The 20323-nt window shown below is 50.5% G+C and overlaps 1 protein-coding gene across 1 annotated transcript; it reads right to left on the reverse strand.

Annotated features, from left to right (window-relative positions):
* Positions 1–1740: 1740 nt before the first annotated feature.
* On the reverse strand, positions 1741–18437 carry LOC120394635 (tripartite motif-containing protein 10-like). The gene is made up of 7 exons (XM_039518883.1): positions 17745–18437; positions 15525–15620; positions 12955–13185; positions 9957–9979; positions 5859–5974; positions 4444–4476; positions 1741–2320 (listed from the first exon to the last, which is right to left on the reverse strand). The coding sequence occupies exons 1-7, from the start codon at positions 18150–18152 to the stop codon at positions 1803–1805; spliced, it is 1425 nt and encodes a 474-aa protein (XP_039374817.1). The 5' UTR covers positions 18153–18437; the 3' UTR covers positions 1741–1802.
* Between the last annotated feature and the right edge of the window lie 1886 nt (positions 18438–20323).

The following is a 20323-nucleotide window of genomic DNA, read 5'->3' on the forward strand; positions in this document are numbered from 1 at the left end:
CCGTCCCCTCAGAACGTTTCCCGCCAAAAAGGCCGGATAAGAGCTTGCCCAGCGCCTGTGGGGCCGCCCAGTCCAGCCCTCACAAAGGTTACACAACCCTCTAGTGAGTCATTTGTGCTGACAGCAGCAGAGAGCACCAGAGACCTTCCTCTTCCAGCACCACCGGCAGGGTGCACCTTGGGCTTCATCTTAGTGTAATCCAGGCTTTTCCCGTTCTCCAATTTCCACCAGAATCAACAGGGAGATTTCCTGGGATTTGGGAATGGATCGGAGGTGGCTTTCAAAAGCTGTTGTGTTGCAGACAGAGACTGAAAGGCCATCTGGTTGGTCCCCTCCCAGAGCCAGGGATAGAACCCAGGAGTCCTGGCTCCCAGCCCCCCTCACTCTCCCCAGATAACAGGGAGGGCTGCCCCTTAAAGGCCAGCCTGCCTGCCCTGTTCACATGTATTTTATCATCCTTTCTAAAAACTTAAGTTGGAAACACACCAAAATGTGGCCTACTGAAAACAGCTATGTAATTAAAACAAAGTCATGGGCATGAAGCATAAAAACTATGCACCGGAGGCCCAATTTAATAATCTACTAATACCAGAGACCACTACAGGGAGAGAGAGCTCAGTGGTTTGAGCATTGGCCTGCTAAAGCCAGCATTATGAGCTCAATCCTTGAGGGAGCCATTTAGGGACCTAGGGTAAAAATCTGTCTGGGGATTGGTCCTGCTTTGAGCAGGGGGTTGGACTAGATACCTCCTGAGGTCCCTTCCAACCCTGAGATTCTATTATTTAAGGAAAGCAGCAAAGAATCCTGTGGCACCTTATAGACTAACAGATGTTTTGCAGCATGAGCTTTCGTGGGTGAATACCCACTTCTTCGGATGCAAGCAGTGGAAATTTCCAGGGGCAGGTGTGTATATATAAGCAAGCAAGAAGCAAGCTAGAGATAACGAGGTTAGATCAATCAGGGAGGATGGGGCCCTGTTCCAGCAGCTGAGGTGTGAAAACCAAGGGAGGAGAAACTGGTTCTGTAATTGGCAAGCCATTCACAGTCTTTGTTTAGTCCTAAACTGATGGTGTTAAATTTGCATATGAACTGGAGCTCAGCAGTTTCTCTCTGGAGTCTGGTCCAGATGGACTCCACTGGCCATCACATACAGTCCCCAGCTCAAACCCCTCCAGCGCATCATCAGGGATCTACAACCCATCCTGGACAATGATCCCACACTTTCACAGGCCTTGGGTGGCAGGCCAGTCCTCGCCCACAGACAACCTGCCAACCTGAAGCATATTCTCACCAGTAACTGCACACCGCACCATAGTAACTCTAGCTCAGGAACCAACCCATGCAACAAACCTCGATGCCAACTCTGCCCACATATCTACACCAGCAACACCATCACAGGACCTAACCAGATCAGCCACACCATCACCGGTTCATTCACCTGCACGTCCACCAATGTAATATATGCCATCATATGCCAGCAATGCCCCTCTGCTATGTACATCGGCCAAACTGGACAGTCTCTAAGGAAAAGGATAAATGGACACAAATCAGACATTAGGAATGGCAATATACAAAAACCTGTAGGAGAACACTTCAACCTTCCTGACCACACAATAGCAGATTTTAAGGTGGCCATCCTCCAGCAAAAAAACTTTAGGACCAGACTCCAGAGAGAAACTGCTGAGCTCCAGTTCATCTGCAAATTTAACACCATCAGTTTAGGGTAGAGCATCACCCCACTTCAGCCCTGGGGTGGATGGTGGGGCTGAGTCCTCCAGATCATAGAGATCAGGGGGTGGGGGCTAGAGGAGCCGCGCACCAGCACTAACACAGAAGAACGGACGGATTCTCTCCCCGGCGAAAGAGGCCGGCGGGAAAGTGACGATTGGGTCCCCGGTACCAGCATCGAAAAACGCCACCTGCCCCTGTTCATAGTCCAGATACACCCGGATCCTGCGGGGTGCTGAGCTCGGGGGGAAGCGGATGCGCTGCACAGCGGACGTGAGAGCCCGGTACTGATCCGCCCAGCACCGCAGAGCCCAGAAACCTTCCTCAGGGCTAAGGCAGATCCATCCCTTCCTGCTCACAGACGCTCTGGCCACCCCCACATCACTGACTCCCCCGCTCCCCACCTCCACCTCCACCTCCCAGTAGTGTCGGCCGGAGGTGAATCCCTCACAGCCCAGCACACAGGACGCAGGGTCAAATCTCTCAGGTCTCTTGGGCAGGTCCTGCCATTTGTCTCCCCATCTCACACTTCTCCGATCCGCAGACAGGATGAGTTTGGGATGGGCCGTGTCTGGATCCAGAGTCACGTTCGCTGCAGAGAGAGAATCAGAGCGTGAGGGGCAGAGCTCAGCCCTGGGGCAGGGTCTGATCGTGTCAGTGACAGAACCTGCCCCAGCTGGGGAGTGAACCAGGCAACCTCCCCCCTCCCGGATTTACCCAGCTCTGCACGGGGAGCAGCGCTGAGATCTCAGCCATGGGCCGGGGGGATTCACACCCTGACAGAGCCAGTTCAGGGACAGAGCGAAAGGATCAGCTCGGCTGAGCCAGGCCCCAGACCCCGAGTCTGAGTCTCAGTGATTCCATCCTTGTGCTGGGGGGGAGACGAGGGGGGTCAGAGGGAGCTGGTTTTAAGCCACCTTTGTCCTTCCTTCAGTCTGCCTGGCCCCTCGCTCCAGGGGCCTCAGGGCTGCGAAGCAGAGAGCAGCCAGAGTGTGATGCCTCCTGTCTGTGCCCCCAGCAGAGCCGCCCACTGGGGAGGGCGAATCGGGGCGACCGTGCCGGGCCCTGCGCTTTGGGGGCCCTGCGGGCTGGTGCGATTGGCTGGCGCAGTCGGTCCCAGAAGAGACGAATCCGTCACTTCCGCCCCGCACCCCCCCAGGGCCGGCCCTGGCCCCCAGAATGGCCCCAGCCCACGGCTACAATAACGGCTGGGGGCAGAGTTGCTGTGGAGCCCCTGTGGCAACTTCACACGGACGGGGGGGGGGGGGGGGGGCACCCTGGCACCAGAGCTATTTTCTGGGGACTGTGTCCAGGCACATCAAGGCCCCTTTGCTCTGACAGAGCAGCACGAACGGGCCTGACAGTCAGGCCCTGGAACCTTTCCCCACCTGCCCCCACCTCTCCCCACAGACGTGACCAGAGACCCTGGCAGCACAGGAGGCTCCCAGCACATCACAGGGCCCAGCAATCAGGACATTTTAAAGGATTCTGTTGTGGGTTTTAGCTCAGTCTCCTGATGTTTGAACTCCCCTGGCCCCTCCCCAGGGCTGCGCATGTGACAGTCAGTGCTGCCCACTCTCCCGCATGTCCTGGAGAAGGGGATTTTGGCTCCTGCTGCAGGAGCTCTCACCCCACATCTGCCCATCTCCTGCCCAGCAATTAATCCTGTCCCCAGCCCCCATCAGCTCTGTCCCCATCCAACCCCCTCAATTCAGTCCCCCAGCCCCATCATCACCCCCCATCAGTTCAGCACCCCGACCCCACCGCCCTCAGTTCACCCTCCCAGCACTCACCCTCGCTGCTCAGAACCCACCAGCAATACAGCCCCCCCCCAGCCCATCAACCCCCCTGCTCACTTCAGGCCCCCTGCAGCGCCCAGGCCATAATAAAGCCTCACGGCCCCACCTCTGCTCCTCCTGGGGCTCTTCACCCTGCCTAGGCCTGGGGGCTTCTGTAGGGGCCCCTCTCCCACTTCCCAGGCTGGCAGGGGAGCAGCCGCACTGGGGTGGGGACAGCGGGAGCCCCAGCCGCGCCCAGGGCAGCTGACAGGATTTCTAAGTAAAATTCAGCCTCGTTTTTAGAGCTCTCAAATGTCGGGATATTTTTTTTAAGCCGCGGCTCTATGGTGAGATCATGAGCGAGGCTTAATTTTACTGAGAAATCGCATCCCTCACGCTTCATTCATGAGAGTTGGCCTGTCTGCGAACAGGTGATGTCTACCAAACCCCTTCTGACATTTTAAACATTTTTTCTTTTGACCTATAAAGTAGAGAGAAAACAGAAATGTCTATTTTTGTATGTTGGATTTTCCCATTCTTCACTGTACCACTTCTGCATTTGCTAATACTAATAATATGGCCAGGGGATGTGATCTATGCGCATAAAGAGTTCTGAGAATGAGGTGAGATGTTCCTCTCTGACTTTCCAAAAGGCTCATTTTTAAACTCTTAGATCTCTGCGGAGATCCACTGCTCGCCCCCTCTCCAGTACCCCAGCACATCTGGTTACCCCAACCGCTAGTTACAAATTCTAAATTCAAACAGAGAAAAGAATCGACTTTTCTGTTTTTAGGAAAGATCTGGGCAGCCACCAGGAATATGTTGCTCAGCTCCTGTCAAATGCAAAACTGAAAAGAAACCTGAACTATGGTGCTGCCAATGAGCCTCCATAATTCATAGGAAAGTTTTCACTCCCCCTTTGATAGGAGAAATTTACCTTTGTCAAATCGCTGTCTAGACGAGAGTGAGTCTAGAGGAAGAAATGGGTGAAAGAGACGAAATGTCAGGTTGTCGTGTTTAGCGATATATTCACATTGTTAATGTTCTAACACAAAAGCAAAATGAAAAGAAAACAAACTTTATGAAGTTCTAGTGAAGGAGGTTAAGTGCAATTCAGACCAGTACAAACCATTACACACCTCACTATAAAATAACCCCAAACATTAAAAACTAAGGACATGACCTAAGGTGACATGACAGACCAGAGATGTTTTACCAGCAATTACACACCTGTGGCTGGCCCATGGCAGCTGACGTGGGCTCGCAGGGCTGGGGCAATGGGGCTGTTTCATTGCGGGGTAGATGCTGGGGCTTGGGCAGAGGCCTGGGCTCTGGGACCCTGTGACGGGAGAGGGTCGCAGAGCCCAGGCTCCAACCCGACCCCGAACCTCCTGAGCCGGAGTCAGCGGACACGGGCCAGTCACAGGTGTTTAATTGCTGTGTAGAGAAACCCTCTGAAACCAACACATCATTCACAGACAGACCAACACACAGACACTGTGTCACTGATTAGCATTCAATCATTAGTACTCAGTAAATCTGGCTCATCCTTCCTGGCAGCCCTGGGGGTCTCATTCTCTCCAGCTCAGGAGGGTAAAAGGTGGAGAATCTCTAAAGCAGGGGTGGGGAACCTACCTCTGCGAAGAGCTGCGGGAACTAGGAACGCGGGGGGGTCCCATTTGCTGGCCCCGCACCCAGGACTCTGCCCCAGCCCCCAGGTGTGGTCCCAGCCTCAGCCCCCTTACCCCATCCTGCCCCTCCCCTCCCGGGGCCATGGCCCAGTCTTGGCCCCCGCTCTGGGGAGAGGGGGCACAGACAGGAGTAAGGGGGGTGCCAGATAAAATGTTTGGGGACCACCGGCTTTCAGCTCCCCCACTGTAAAAATTCTTCCAGCGCCACTGCCTCTGCAATCCCTGCACGGCCTCCACACCCCCTCTTTGTCCCCCTGCGGGTGAGTGGTCAGCGACTGATTTTTTCTGTGGGTCAATGGCCTGTGATAGAAAAACGGTTCCCCAGCCCTGCTCTGAAGCAAGAGAGGGACTGTGGTGACACCGGAGGCCTTGCAGCCAAACAATCCAAACAAACATACTCCAGAAACAGTGAATTCAGCAGGAAGCTCAAGCTCAGGTTAATGTTCACAGCTGCTAAGAAAGGAAACCCCCAGGGGGTCCGAATGCAGCCCCCTACCCCAGTGTGTGTGGGCTGTACTGAGAGCTGGGTAGGGAATTCATAGCTTCCAAATGATTAGCTGGCGATCTCCATCCACAATCATTGTCCCGAAGAGATTTCCCCAGCTCTGTCTGTTATCAGTGTAACATAGGTGAGAAAATCCCCCAGGTGACTGGTTATTACCTGTGAATTCCTTCATTATGGTCTCCAGAGGTGCATTTCTTTGAGAAGATTCCCAGATTCTCCATTTCAGTTCAGAAGAAAAGGCCACTGGGTTCTGAAACTTCTCCCTCCCGCATCTGAAGAACAACCCAGAGTTACTCGCTGTGGAGTTCGGTCATGTTTGTGTTTTACTAATGTTGAGTCTGAACTCTTTATGAACTGAAACTTAACTCAGACTACATGTCTCTGTCTGAAACTTTTAATCAAAAGCTTTGACCTGCGAACTACTCATGACCCTTCCCCTCCCAATAAGTAGCCATAAGTAGCCATCTCCTCTTTTGTCTTCTCCAATTTACATTTTAACCTGTTTTATCCTGTAGAATCTTGATTGATTATGCATGACCATTATGATCTGTTAATCACTTTGTTTACTTCTGTGTATAAACATTGATGCTCACCCCTAATAAACTTGCCACACTTACTCCGAAGCTTTGCTCTTAAGCTAAGGATGGTGTGAGCCCGTTGATCAACAAATTGTTGTCTGGTCTCTGACAGATCTCTGAGCCCTATACCAACTCCGCACAAACTCGGGTGCTGGAGAGGTGAGTAGGACTTGCTTTTTACCTAACACTAACATGTATTTTACTCCAGTGAATGGCTGTAGCTCAGCAGACCCTGGAGGTTAAATTCTCTGTTGCCCCAGGAACAGGTCTAATACCAGCTTGGATCCTACACGTTTCCCCTTCATTCTTGCGAGACTGATACTGGAAAACTGCATCCAGTTCTGGGGTCCCCATTTTAAAATGGACATTGAAAAAGTGGAGCTGGTGCAGAGAAGACCCACAAATCTGATGTGAGGGCTGGTGAAAATGCCTTGTCCTGAGAGCTCCCTGGCACTTGAGTGTGGGGTACAAACACCGTCACGGGGAGAACAGACTTGGCACTAAAGGGCTCCTCAGTTTAGCAAACAAAGGCAGAACAAGGACCAATGGCTGGAAGCTGAAGGCAGAGAAATGCCCATGGGAATCAGACAGACATTGTTAGCAGTGCGGGTGCATCAACCATTGGCAGAAACTGCCCAGGGAAGTGGTGGATTCTCCATCTCTGGACAGGGCACCAGAACAGGGGGGCCGTGGCCCCATCACTTTTAAAAGGTGGGGGAGCTCTGCTCTCTGCCTGGGTACCTGCCTGAAAGGTGAGTGATGGGGGAGGGGGCGGAGAGGAGTGAGGAGGGGGTGGGGGTCTCAGGGAAGAGGCGGAGCAGGGGTGGGGCCAGGGTTTGGACACCAGTGGGGGCCCCCCCCCACGTCTAGGCAGCCTCAGGTGTTACTGTCTGTTGATGTCAGTAAATCAGGACTGACTGGCTTTCTGGAAGGTGCTTTAGTCAACACACGTCAGGATTTAGTCAAATAGAAGTTATTGGGCTGAACACAGGAATAACTGGGTGAAGTTTAAGGACCTGACACACGTCAGCACCGACTCTGTGGGGGCTCCGGGGCTGGAGCACCCGTGGAACAAAAATAGTGGGTGCTCAGCACCCAGCAGCAGCCCCACAGATCAGCTTCCATCGCTCCGCTCCCCGCCCAGCTTTACACTAGTTGCCTTTCAGCTGCACTGAACGTCCCCTCGGTCTTGTACTGTGAGTGTGGGAAGCAGGATCCCCTGACGTATCCCATACACCACTGAAGGGAGATAATTAGGGACAATCCTTGTGGTGATGTAGATGCCCATCGTACCAGGACCTGGACTGAGACCCACTATCCCATTTCAAAGATAATTTATGTTCTTATTTAGCTCTTTGGATACATACGATGGTCAGTCCACTAGCTCCGGGGTTCTCAGCTTACAAGGCCAGTGTGTGTCCCCCCCGCACTGTGGGACGGCAAACGCCTGAATGAACCTGCACTGCCCAGGGAGCCGGGAGCAGTGGGAGTCGGTGCCGTTCTGGGGGCAGGGCTGGAGCTGGGGGGAACTGGCTGGCGCCTTCTATTGCTGGTTCGTCAATGGCTGGGGGATGAGCCATGTAACACGGCCGGGCGGGTCCCTGCCCGCAGGTGTCTGTGTCAGCGCAGGGCTTGTCAGGCTTGTAGCTTGACATCAGCATCACGGGGCGAGAGGCAGCCCAGGCTGGGGATCTGGGGGGCTCAGCAGTGCCACAGGCCAGGCTGCACCCCGGGACCCCCTCGCACTGATGTAAATCTCCCTTGTGGCCAATTAAACCGATTCCTCCTTGTTCTGCCCTCAGGGGACGTGAAGAACAACTGGTCACCGCTCGCTGCAGAACAGCCTCAGGCAGATCTGGAGACTGTTATCAGGCCCTGCCTCAGTCTTCTCTTCTCTAGCCTGAACACACCCATTTATTGCAACCTTCCTCACAGCTCGTCCAGTCTAAACCTCGGGTCACTTCTGTTGCTCTGCTCTGAACTCTCCCCAATTTCTCCACGTCCTTCTCACAGGGCGGTGCCCAGAACTGGACACAGGATTCCAGCTGGGGCCTCCCCGTAGCGAGAAGGGGGGAACAACGTCCTCCTGTGTCTGACCCTGACACTCCTGTTAACACACCTGTGCTGGGTGCTCACCCCACATCAGCCCTGGAAAGGGTGAAGGAAGCAGAGAACGAGGAGATTGCGGAGACAGGCCACACACGGGGGGTTCAGGCCAGAGCAGTGACCCCTGGCTGGACGATGAAGCTCAGCTGAGCAGGTGGGGGCTGGGCTAGTGCAAAGCCAGGAAGGTGGCAGCAGAAATGGCTGCAGGGAGGAGTCTGCAGCCCCCCTGTGCACTCGACAGGGCAGGAGGGACCCAGGCAGAGAACAGGCTGCTGGGAGCCGGGCCCTGGGGGAGGGAGTGTTAGACTCACAGGGCCAGAGGGGGCTGCCAGGGTCACCTGGTCTAACCCCCGTCAGAGAGCAGGGGGGAGACGAAGGCCTGTGGGAGGGGAGGGGGGAGCAGCCCAGGGAGGGAGCAGACGTTGCCTGCATGTGGCAGGGTCCCTGGGCTGGAGCCTGGAGCAGTGGGCGGCTCGAGCTCCCCACCCAGCCCCGGCTGGAGCGGCATTGCCTGGGCAGTGGGGCCAGCGAGACTCTGCCCCCCAGCAGGGGAACCATTCAGTGACCTGGCTGGGGGCTGAGTCACGCAGAGGAAGCTGCAGCTCCTGGGGGGAGAGATGAGGCTGCAGAGTGAGAGAGAGACAACGGGGGGAGACGCCAGGGGAGGGGTTGGCCCTGGAAGAGCTAATCCCCAGAGCAGCCAGGAGGGGGCAGCACCCGCGGTGACTACAGCAACCTGGGACAGCATCCCACAGTGACATCTGCCTTTTTCACAAGAGCATCACCCTGCCGCCTCCTGCACTGTGTGACCCACTGCAACCCCCAGAGCTTTTCCCGCAGTCCTGCTGCCTCCCCCGTGAATTCCCCATTTCCTAGTTGTAGGTTTGATTTTTCCTCCCAACGTGCAGCACTTTGTCTCCATTGAATGTTCCCTTCAATTGATTTTAATCCTTCCTCCCTCCGCCCTGTGTCTCTTGTGTCTCTTTAGACTGTAACCTCCCTGGGGCAGGGACTGTCTCTGTCTGTGTGTCTGTGCAGCACCCGGCACATTGAGCCCTGGGTTTGCCTTGAGCCTCCAGGCGCTGCCATAGCACCACTGATAACAGCACGTTATAAACTCCTCAGAGCAGGGAACGTCTCTTCCATCATATCTCCTGCCACGCCCAGCACACGGCTAGAGCTCACTGCATAATTAGAAACAATTAACAAACAGCTCATTGAACAGTCATCAGATGGCCCTGACTTTCCATCCCTACCAACCTGGGTGGGGTTTGGAGTCTATGACCTAGAAATGAGGGACCCATTCTCCATCCCCAATCCCCTGAGGTCTCCATTCCACCAGCCACACTACAAATAACACCCCTGTCTGTAGGTCACTCACTCTTTTCTCAGGCTGCTCTATTCTGGAGTCTGGTCACAATGACAACAGCCCCGAGATTAGATGTAACGGAGGGAGATTGGGAACCAGCCCCACACTCTGCACTGCTGGGCCGTGGGGAGCCAGGTCTCATGTCCAAAATCCCTTCCCTGCCCTGGGAAGTGAAAGGGAGAGTGAGAAGGAGCCACCTACCTGCTCAAGGTGCCTTTGATGTCCTAGAGGGGAGAGAGAAAAGGAAATTCAGTCCCAGCTCTCACACTAAGGATCCCTCCTGCTCTGGAGGGGACTCACTTTGTCTTTACAGTTGGAAGTTCAGAGAGAAATTATTTGTTATTTATTAACACAAACAAAAACATTCAATGTGTTGCCTTTGCTCTTTCGGGGAAGTGCTCTGACTGCAGGAGCTGGGCCCAGGAAGTTTGTATACGGAGGCACACAGGCTCTCTGTGTAATGACATGTGGATAAACACCCGGCACATGGAATCAAAGGCTCAGTCTTGCGATGTGCTGAATGAGGATCTTTCTAACACTCACAGGTGTGGGGAAGATCCCCTCCTGCAGACTCCAGTGGGGCCAGAGGGAGGGATGCCCCCATGCTGTAAACTCTCTCCCCACTCGCCCACAAACACTCTGAGGGCCCATCCTGTGGGCTTCTTGACATCCACAGGAAGGTGGGGCTGGGTGAGAACAGTGGGTGTGGGGTACAGAGTAACACAGGGCCAATCACCATCCTACACCCCAGGTTCCATTCAGGAAACCCGAGGAGTGAAGAATGCTGCCCAAAGCAGATACTGGGCGCAACAGAGAATCTGACCCTAGATATCAGCTAGAGACGTCCAGGAAGCTACTTTTTATTCTCACCTTCTTTTTTTTTAACTTTTTTTTTTTTTTTTTTGCTATTTAGAGGCATTTTTTGAAAAATAAAATCATCAGAAGGCTTTTGGAATTCTAACGACTACTTACATGTCCAGGCTACCATAAGTAACGAACAGTTTCCCTGTCTAACTTCAGTTCTGGCACAGAAAATCACCACAGCCTCAGACCCCATGTATCAGTTTTAAGGCCAATATTTTCCCTTTTTGTGATATGTAGGAAAAGTGACAAAATCAGGCTTTAAATGGAATCTTAGCCTCAACCTTAGCTATTTCTATAATTAAAGACTGGTTCACACATTCTCATCCTTCTCTCTAAGCAACTGGCTGAAGCAATGAAGCATGAGGTTTAATATCACTCTGGATGTTGTGATATCCACAGAAATATTCTCTCACTTTTTGAGTTTTGCTAAATGCTTGGTCTCAACGACATCCAGTGGCAATGAGTTCCACAGTCTAATTATGTGATGTGTGAAAAAGTGTTCATTGGATCACTTTTTTTCTTGCATCCGAAGAAGTGGGTATTCACCCACGAAAGCTCATGCTGCAGAACGTCTGTTAGTCTATAAGGTGCCACAGGATTCTTGTTGCTTTTACAGATCCAGACTAACACGGCTACCCCTCTGATACTTTTTTAATTGGTCACCTAATTTTATTGAATTTCCCTTTGTTCTGGCATTCTGAGACAGGGAGAACAGAATTCAGAGATTGCCAGTTTTGGAGGAGCCTTCTCTAACTAGAATTCAGATGCAGAATGTTTTTCATTTAGGACTTGATCCTATGCCCAGTGTACCCCAGAAGTATATTTTCATTAACTTTAATGGGCATTTTATCAAGCCCTTAAAGAAAAATAATGTATATTTTAGCAATACTGTATGTTCTGACCTTTCACTCTGTGATGCTCTGTACCTCGAGGGAACACCCTGCATAACCATGTTCATCCTTATAACATGATTGTGGGGTATCCAGTGCAAAGTTTGTCATCTCGGGTGTCTTCAGAAGGCTCATGATGCACTGAGCATTGTTGTTACAGTGATGTTATAGGTTGTAAGTTTATGTATATAGTCATATGGCTGAGAATGTGTCCTCGTGGCTTAAAACAAGCCCAGGCAAAACTCTCCAGGAGCAGAGGGGCAGTTCACACCTCATCAGGGCACGGATGGGACATCCCCAGCCCAGCCTCACAGGAACAAAGGACACTGGCCTAGGACACTGGGGGGCAAAGCCAAGAGGGAAGAAAGAACATGATAAAAGGGAGACGTTTGCCAGGCTCTTCCTCTCTCTACCACCTGCATCTACAGACACCACATCAAGCGACTGAAACGTTGATCAAAGGGGAGAGCCTGGCTGAAGGGCAACCAGCCAGCCTGTGGGCAGAAGCATCTAAGTTTGTAAGGACATTGAAAGTGTTAAGATCAATTTGGAATGTGTTTTGCTTTTGTTTCATTTGACCAAATCTGACTTCTTGTGCTTTGACTTATAATCACTTAAAATCTATCTTTGTAGTTAATAAATCTGTTGCTTTATTCTACCTGAAGCAGTGCGTTTGGTTAGAAGCGTGTCAGAAACTCCCCTTGGGATAACAAGCCTGGTACATACCAATTTCTTTGTTAAATTGACAAACTCATATAACCTTGCAATGTCCAGCGAGCATAACTGGACACTGCAAGATGGACGTTCCTAGGGTTGTGTCTGGGACAGGAGATATTGGCTAGTCTAGGGGTAGGCAACCTATGGCATGAGTGCCGAAGGCGGCCCGTGAGCTGATTTTCAGTGGCACACGCATGCCTGGTCCTGGCCACTGGTCCAGGGGCCTCTGCATTTTAATTTAATTTTAAATGACGTTTCTTAAACATTTTAAAAACCTTTTTTACTTTACATACAACAATAGTTTAGTTATATATTATAGACTTATAGAAAGAGACCTTCTAAAAACATTAAAATGTGTGACTGGCACGCGAAACCTTAAATCAGAGTGAATAAATGAAGACTTGGCACAGCACTTCTGAAAGGTTGCCGACCCCTGGGCTAGTGTCATTCGGTTGCACAATCCAAGCAGTGGCTGGCCAAAGTGCTCCCTCACTTAGCTGAGAGCAGCTTACATGCCAGAAGCTGTGCGTGAACAGCCCTGGAGTGGGGGTTCTCACAGCGGAGCAGGGCATGGCTCGCTCCCAGAGTCGAGGACTGGAGTGACCTAGCAGATCACTGGTCCAGATAACACCAGGGGAATGTCACACACTCCTACACTGCAAAAGTGAAGGGTTAGGAGACTTTCTTGCCCTGAGAAAGGTTCTGGGGTGTTTCTAACACCATCTCACCTGCAGGAATTCACTCGCTGGCAGCTGGCACTTCTGCTCCATCTCACTGATCAGGGAACTGAAAGAGGATAGTTCCTCAGATAGTTTAGAAACATATTCATCCCTCCTCTTTTCAATTTCCTTCTTCAGCTCTTCCAGCTGGGCCAGCAGGAGTCGCTCTTGTTCCTCCAGAAACTGGCGCAGTTGCTGAAATTCAGCCACAATCTTTTGCCTCCCAGTTTTTAGCTGTTTCTGAAATGATGAGACAGAAACAGAGAAGTCATGGGTCAAGGACAGGAACACGGAGTGAGTTATGGGACATTTTGTAAAGCCTCATGTATGCACATGGGAGCATGTCATTGCAACCCCACAGAATTTAACTCCTGATATGTTATGGAGAACAAACTCTGTGCTCAGCAGACAGATGATTTTCCAATGAATTCTGAAGAACCCTAACTGGTGGTTAGACTATGAATCTATCTTGCATTATTAGGATATTCTGTTATCAGTGGTGTTTAGAAAACCAGATCCTTCAAATAACAGGAAGGACAGCAGGTGTGGGATCCAGAACGGGACAGGGAAGGATTACTTCTGGGGAGCAAACAGTAGAACCCAAACTCGGAAGTGCTAGACTTGAACTGGGGAAGAGATTCTCCCCACAAAATACACCTAGATGAATAGGGCCGTGTTTCTAAAACTGGCTTCAAAATCAGAGCCCCAACAATTGCTCTGACGAGTTTTGAATGCACAGTTTAGCATACAAACATTCGGTCACATCATAAATCTCCAATTTTAATCCACACAGGGATTCTGAGCACAAATTGGGTGTCTGGCAAGACCCCTATTTGCATGTTCAGATCTGAGTTTGCAGGGCACTTAGAAACGTGCGCATGTGAACTGGACAGAAGCCCACCAAGTCATGCTCTTTCTGGAGCTCTCTAGTGCCTGGTACCCCAGGAGCAAGAAACTTACATCATATTTCGAACCCAAATAATCTTCATGGCAATGTCCAGCAGCGATATCGCTAGGGCCTGTTCCAAAGCTCACCACAGTCAACAGGAGTCTTTCCAATGACTTCAGTGGGGTTTGGTCAGGTGTTAAGTGACCAGCCTTCTCCGGGCAGCAGATTTCTATAGCGGCTGCCCGCACTGTTCTGTTGTGGTTATTGTTTGAGGGTTTCCCTTAACCCTCCCCTGGTTCTTGTCTCGCAGACAGAAAGCAGGAGACCAAAAGTCCAAAGTGCAGGCAATGTGACGCTTACTGGGGTTAGTTCCAATCAAGCATATCCAGAGCTCCACACGCCAGCAGAGCCTTTATCCTGCATCCCCCTTCCTGGCTCTGATGCCGCAGAGCCTTTACCCCGCGTCCCCCTTCCTCCTTCTTAGCAGGTCCACATATACCTGCAGTTCGCGCCCCTAGTCACACCCCTTACAACTGGGGTCCTCATCCCACTTCTTCTGTGTCCCATGGGAGGGGTGAGGAGTGAGGTTGTGCTTGACCTTGGCTTGAGAGAGGAGCCAGGCAGCCTTCCACTGTGTGTCCTCATATGTTACACTCCCACACACTCCCACCTACTCTCTAACACTTTATCTGTTCATATCCGTTCCCATTATACTAACAAACCCAGCCAGCCAGGCAGAAGCCACACACCGCGTCTTTGTCCTTTGTTCTTCACACACATTAATAAGGATGTCAGAGTATCACAAGTCAAACCCAAAATTCTATCTCAGGTTCACAAACAGGCTTATATGCCAACAGCTCTGTCTTTTGACAGTAAAGCCAAAAACTGGGGGAGGAATTTGCAAAAATTTTTACATTTCAAAATTTTTTTTGCAATTTTTCAGTGTTCAAAATGGAACAACTTTTAATTTGTTTGTAAAATATCATGAAATAAATTGGAAAAAAATCACATTTCTGTTTCCCCTTTTTTCTAAAATGTAATAAAATAATGTCCATTTCCACCACCACCCCATTGTTTCCTTTTATTCCATTCTGTCTGGAACTCTTCAAAAGTTCTCCCATTTTAGAAAAATTGGCAAAAAGAAAAGGGAAAAACTAGGAGAAAAAACTTGAAAATTATTCATGCGATTGTATCAGTGGCAAAAAGGAAGAAATGGGGGAAACAAAGGGATAAAAACATTTGAAATATTGAAAAAATTTCAGCTTTTTAAAACCAAAATGAAAACTTCAATTTGAAATGAAAATAAACATTTTGTTCATTCTGAAATTTCCTGTCAAAAAACTGATTTTTATTTATTTACTAAATCCCACTTTCCTACAGGACATTTTTGTGGTTGGTAAATTTCGACCAGCTCTAGCTGAAAGACTAAAGGAGAAACTATTGTTAGCTAAAGAAATTACATTCACATTATCAATGGAAATATTTGGATTATTAAAACTCTTTCCTTAATGCTCCATTGTCCTGTTTACACTCGATTAAAGCAGAACAGTTTTTCTTTACAAGGAGAATAAATAAGCAATAATCTTCCATGGAAGGGAAGATGTTGCTCATTGTTCTTCTTCCGTTAGACTAAGCAGAGTATCAATAACGTCCCAGTGCACGGTTGCCTCTGAGTAAGAACGGCACCTACCAGTAGTTCCTGGCTTGTTTTTTCCCCACTCGATTTATACGACAGAATCTCGTCTCTCTCTTTCTTCAAACTCTCCAAATGTCTCTGAATTTGTTCCTAACAAAAGAAAAACTGGTTTAGTTTCGGTTGTTTTTGGAGGGTTTTTCCCCCATTTATTTACATTTTCAAGACTCTCAAATACATAATAAAATGGGCGAGTGCTCTAACCACATGACTGTACAGTCCTTCTCACGCTCGCGGTCTCTCTCTCTCTCTCTCCTGCAAATGACTCCCAAAGGGCAGAGCTCTGGGAGTTAAACCAGCTCTCCGAGACAGCAGCAGGAAAAGCGCTGCCGTGTGTTCACACTGTCAGCTGCAAGCGCAGTGCATGGCCACATTTGCAGCTCTTGCAACGCCACAGAGAGCAGTGCATTGTGGTAGCGATCCTAGAGTGCAAGTGGCTGCAGCGTGCTTTTCAAATGGGGGGGGGAGTGGAGTGTGACAGGGAGTGCGTTGTGTGTATGTTGGGGGAGAGACTGTGCGTTTGGGGGCAGAGTGTGTGACCGCCACAAGCGCGAGCTCTGTGGCTCCCAGAGAAAAGGGAAAAGCACCAATGGGAGCTGCCGGAGCCGCAGAGCGGGGCTTGCAGGTGCCGGCAGCGCGCAGAGAGCCCCCCCGACCCGTTCCCAGCCCGCAGGACTAGGAGGGATGCTGCTGTGGACCGTGGGGTTCCCGGGAAATGTTCCTGACCATCGCCATCTGGCTGGCTTGGCAGGAAACCTTCGTGGCGCCGACCCCTACGGCCAACGACCTGAACCTGGGAGTTGCAAGTTGCAGCCACTCGGGGTCCCCTTCCCCTCATGTTACCTAAGGTTACCATACGTCCGTATTTTCCCAGACATTTTTAGATATTTAAAAATTCCCTCCCTGGATGGCAATTTAAGGACTAAAAAGCCGGAGATGTCTGGGAAGATACAGATGTATGGTAACCCTACAAGAGTGGCCACTTGGCTTCAGGGGATTACGGGATGTTTCCGGAGGCCAACATGTCGTCCACGCTGACACCCAGCCGGGGCACAGCAAGCTCTCTGCTTCTCGTGGAGGTGGATTACCAGGAGTGCTCCAGCCGCAGAGTCCAGGTGCTCTAAGTGCCTGCCAGTGTGGACGCGTCGGGAGTTAGAGCGCATTAAATCAGCCCCGGGTGCCCTAACTTGCAAATGTAGCCAAGGCCTAAGTATTTATCCCCAGTGGAACAGCTTCAGCAGGAGAGATGGAGGGAACCCCACCTCAGCACATCCCATAGAGAGGTGGCAGGTCCCTGTTCCAATCCCTTCTCCTCACCAGGTGGAAGAGGGACTTGAACCTGTGGTCTCCCATGTCCCAGGTGAGTGCTCCAAACACTGGGCTAAAAATGATGAGGGAAGTTTTCTGTGTGTGAACTCACCTGAGGGGTCTCAGGCCACCTACCAGGCTAGGCCCACACAGGAGTTAGGTGGCCTAACACTGATCTTCCCTGGGGTTTAGGTGGGAGACGGGCACCTAGCTGCCTTGAGCGAGGCAGCAATGAGCATGGGCAGAAGCAGAAACACAGGTGCTGAGGGAACTAGTTACTGAAAACACAGATGCCGAGGGAGTTTAGGCACCTCCAGGGCTCAGCAGGAGTTTTGTGAATTGCAGTGGAGGCTCCAACTGGGGTTTAGGCACCTAAGTAAATACTGTGAATCTAGGCCTCCCGGACAGGGAAACTGAGCTAAGGACGGGCTGGACGGAGGCTTCACTTCCTCAGGGCACAGGTGTTCACACTCCGCTCATGCTCGCTGCGACTTTTCTGAGCAGTCTCATAGAACCACATTCTCATCCAGGGCGTGTTTTGATATATCACCGGCCTTGGCATTTCTAAGTGGGCGTGAGAAATAATTCCCCTCCCCTCCGCCTACACATAACCAATTCCTGACCCCCCCTCGCCCTCCCCCCACACACCCCGGGGGCGTTGCTGATATAACTTTTTTTTTTTAAATCCCGCCCCTCTCCAGCACAGATCTGTACAAAAACTGTATGTAGAGCAGGCCTTACAAACAACTTTCTTCCCATATAAAATCTCTTCTGCTTTTCTACCGTGTCATTTTCTGGAGCTAGTTTTATGACGTTGCTGGTTTTACATTTCTCAGCTGGCTCTGTTCTGATTGTTAGAGCATGTCTGGGCTGGGATATCTCCCAAATGAAAAAATGACTAATTCTTACCTTGTAATCCAGAGCAGCCTCATCGATAGGAAGCACTGGGTGGTCTTTGTGGCTGCGGGACTCTCTGCACACCAGGCAGATCGGGGTTTGATCCACTTCACAGAAGAGTTGCAAAAGCGCCTCATGTTTTTCACATGCTCTCTCCCCACTTGGCTCTGGGAATTTTTTGGCTATTTCAACGACATTCCTCAGCTCCCGGTTGGGCTGGAATTCTCCTTCCCGGAAGGGTTTTCTGCACTGAGGGCAGCGATACCGGGGGGAGGTTTCGGACTCCTGGCAGTACTGAGTGATGCAGGCTCGGCAGAAGGTGTGTCCGCACTTGAGAATCACCGGGTCGTTAAAATAAGCCAGGCAAATGGAACAGATCACAGCCTCTTGGAGATCTTTTACCTGGCTTCTTGCGGCCATGGCACCCCAGGAGAAATAAGAAAGTAAGTTTCATTTTCACATTCCTCAGCAATGTGTCTATCCAAGATTGAAGCTGGCCTCCGCCCTTCCTGCAGCAGCCTGCTGATCTGTTGTGAATGTGTTCGCTGGGCCCTGGGATCCTTCAGTTCTGTAAAGGAGAAAATATAAAGGAGATAGGAGAGAGAGAGATAAAATAATGACTATATTCAACTCCTACATTTGTACAGACTAGACTTTAAACAAATATTTCCCCATGCTGTCATAAACAGAATTAAGTAAATCAAGTCACCGAAGAGATACAAGTATCAGGGGGTAGCCGTGCTAGTCTGTATCCACAAAAACAACGAGGAGTCTGGTGGCACCTTAAAGACTAACGATTTATTTGGGCATAAGCTTTCTGACGAAGTGAGTTTTTTACCCACGAAAGCTTATGCCCAAATAAATCTGTTAGTCTTTAAGGTGCCACCGGACTCCTTCTTGAAGAGATACAAGCATTTTCTAAATAAAAGAGCCAATCATAAAATCCCTCTTTCCATGCCCCCAAAAACTTTATAGAGGCCAACAGTATTGGCAGAATTATGTTCAAAATATGCCATTATACTTTCCTTCAGCCATCAGAGTTAGAAATTATTTTTTAAATTTCAAAACAGAATTTGATGGGAATTAGAAATAGATCAGAGTTGCAACATTAGTTTGATTGGGACTGGAACTTTGCCAACGTTCTGGTGTTCTCAATCTAATCAGATCCATTTCTAATACAAATAACAGATGTAATTTTATTATTACTGCATGTTGCAACATTAAAAAACTTCCTATGAGTTATCTAAACAATTAAATTAAAAATCCAGAACTATAGAGTGTCACGTTAAATCCACTTTTTAATTTATTTGAAACATTCAACTACATTCAGCTGGGACTGGACAGCTTCCTCCCCCCAAACACTGATGAGGTCCAGCACCTCGCCATTGCTCCATACGGGGGATCGCCTGGCGCGTGGAGGCATGGTCACCTGGAAAGATTCCCTGAGAGCACTCCACTCCTGGCTGAGCAAACAGGAAGGGGATTTTCAAAATCCCCAGAGAATTTAAAAGGTGGGACTGATGGTTGGACACCCGAGGGCAGGGCAGTAGAGTTCAAAGTGATGACCAGAGTGGCTAGAACAGGCATTGTGGGACACTTCTGGAGGCCGATCAGAGCGCATTAACAGACCAGGGCGTCCACACTGGCTCCGTGGCGCTCCAGCGGGGGGCGCATCAAACGTTATTACACTCACCGAGGTGGAGAACCAGGAGCGCTCTAGCCGCGGAGTCAGAGCGCTCTACGTGCCTGGCCAGTGTGGCCGTGTTGTGAGTTAGAAAGCAGGGATCGGCTGATGAGCATCATGGAGCACCAAGCGGACTCGATGCAGGCGCTCGTAGCCATGCAGACGGAGCAGTACCGCGCCCCCTGCAGCCCTCGTCTCACAACACTTTCCCTTGTGCCCCCATGTCACCGCTAACCCACTTTCCCCAACATCCTGGTTCTTATCGCCATCACCATGCAGTACAGCAAGCCTGAAGTGCAGCACTCATTGCACAGCACTCCAGACAGGAAGGCCGAGTAGGATAATAGGACTTACACAAATGTGTGATTGTGCCATTCCCCACCCCCTTGCCCTTTCCGTTTCCCAAGCAGTTGTCTTTCTTTTCAATAAATGGATTTTTTGGCTTTGAAAACATTATTATTGCATAAAGTAAAAGATACCTTAGCCCAGGAAAGCAACAGGCACTGCAAATCAGCTTAGCAAATACAGATTCCTACTAACATTGGAACCACTGCACTTCACTCCCGTGCAGGGCACCAAACGTCACTGGTGGCTTTCACCCTCAAACTGCTCCCTCAAGGCATCCCTAATCCTTGCAGCCCCGCGCTGGGCCCCTCTAATAGCCCTGCTCTCTGGCTGTGCAAATTCAGCCTCCAGGTGTTGAATCTCTGAGTTCCATGCCTGAGCGAATCTTTCCCCTTCCCTTCACAAATGATATGGCGGGTACAGCACACAGATATAACCGCGGGGATGTTGTCATCGGCCAGGTCCAGCTTCCCATACAGAGAGCGCCAGCGGCCCTTTAAACGGCCAAAAGCTCACTCCACCGTCATTCTGCGCCTGCTCAGCCTGTTGTTGAACTGCTCCT

Source organism: Mauremys reevesii, unplaced genomic scaffold, assembly GCF_016161935.1.
Source record: "Mauremys reevesii isolate NIE-2019 unplaced genomic scaffold, ASM1616193v1 Contig70, whole genome shotgun sequence".
In the NCBI taxonomy this organism is placed as follows: domain Eukaryota; kingdom Metazoa; phylum Chordata; order Testudines; family Geoemydidae; genus Mauremys; species Mauremys reevesii.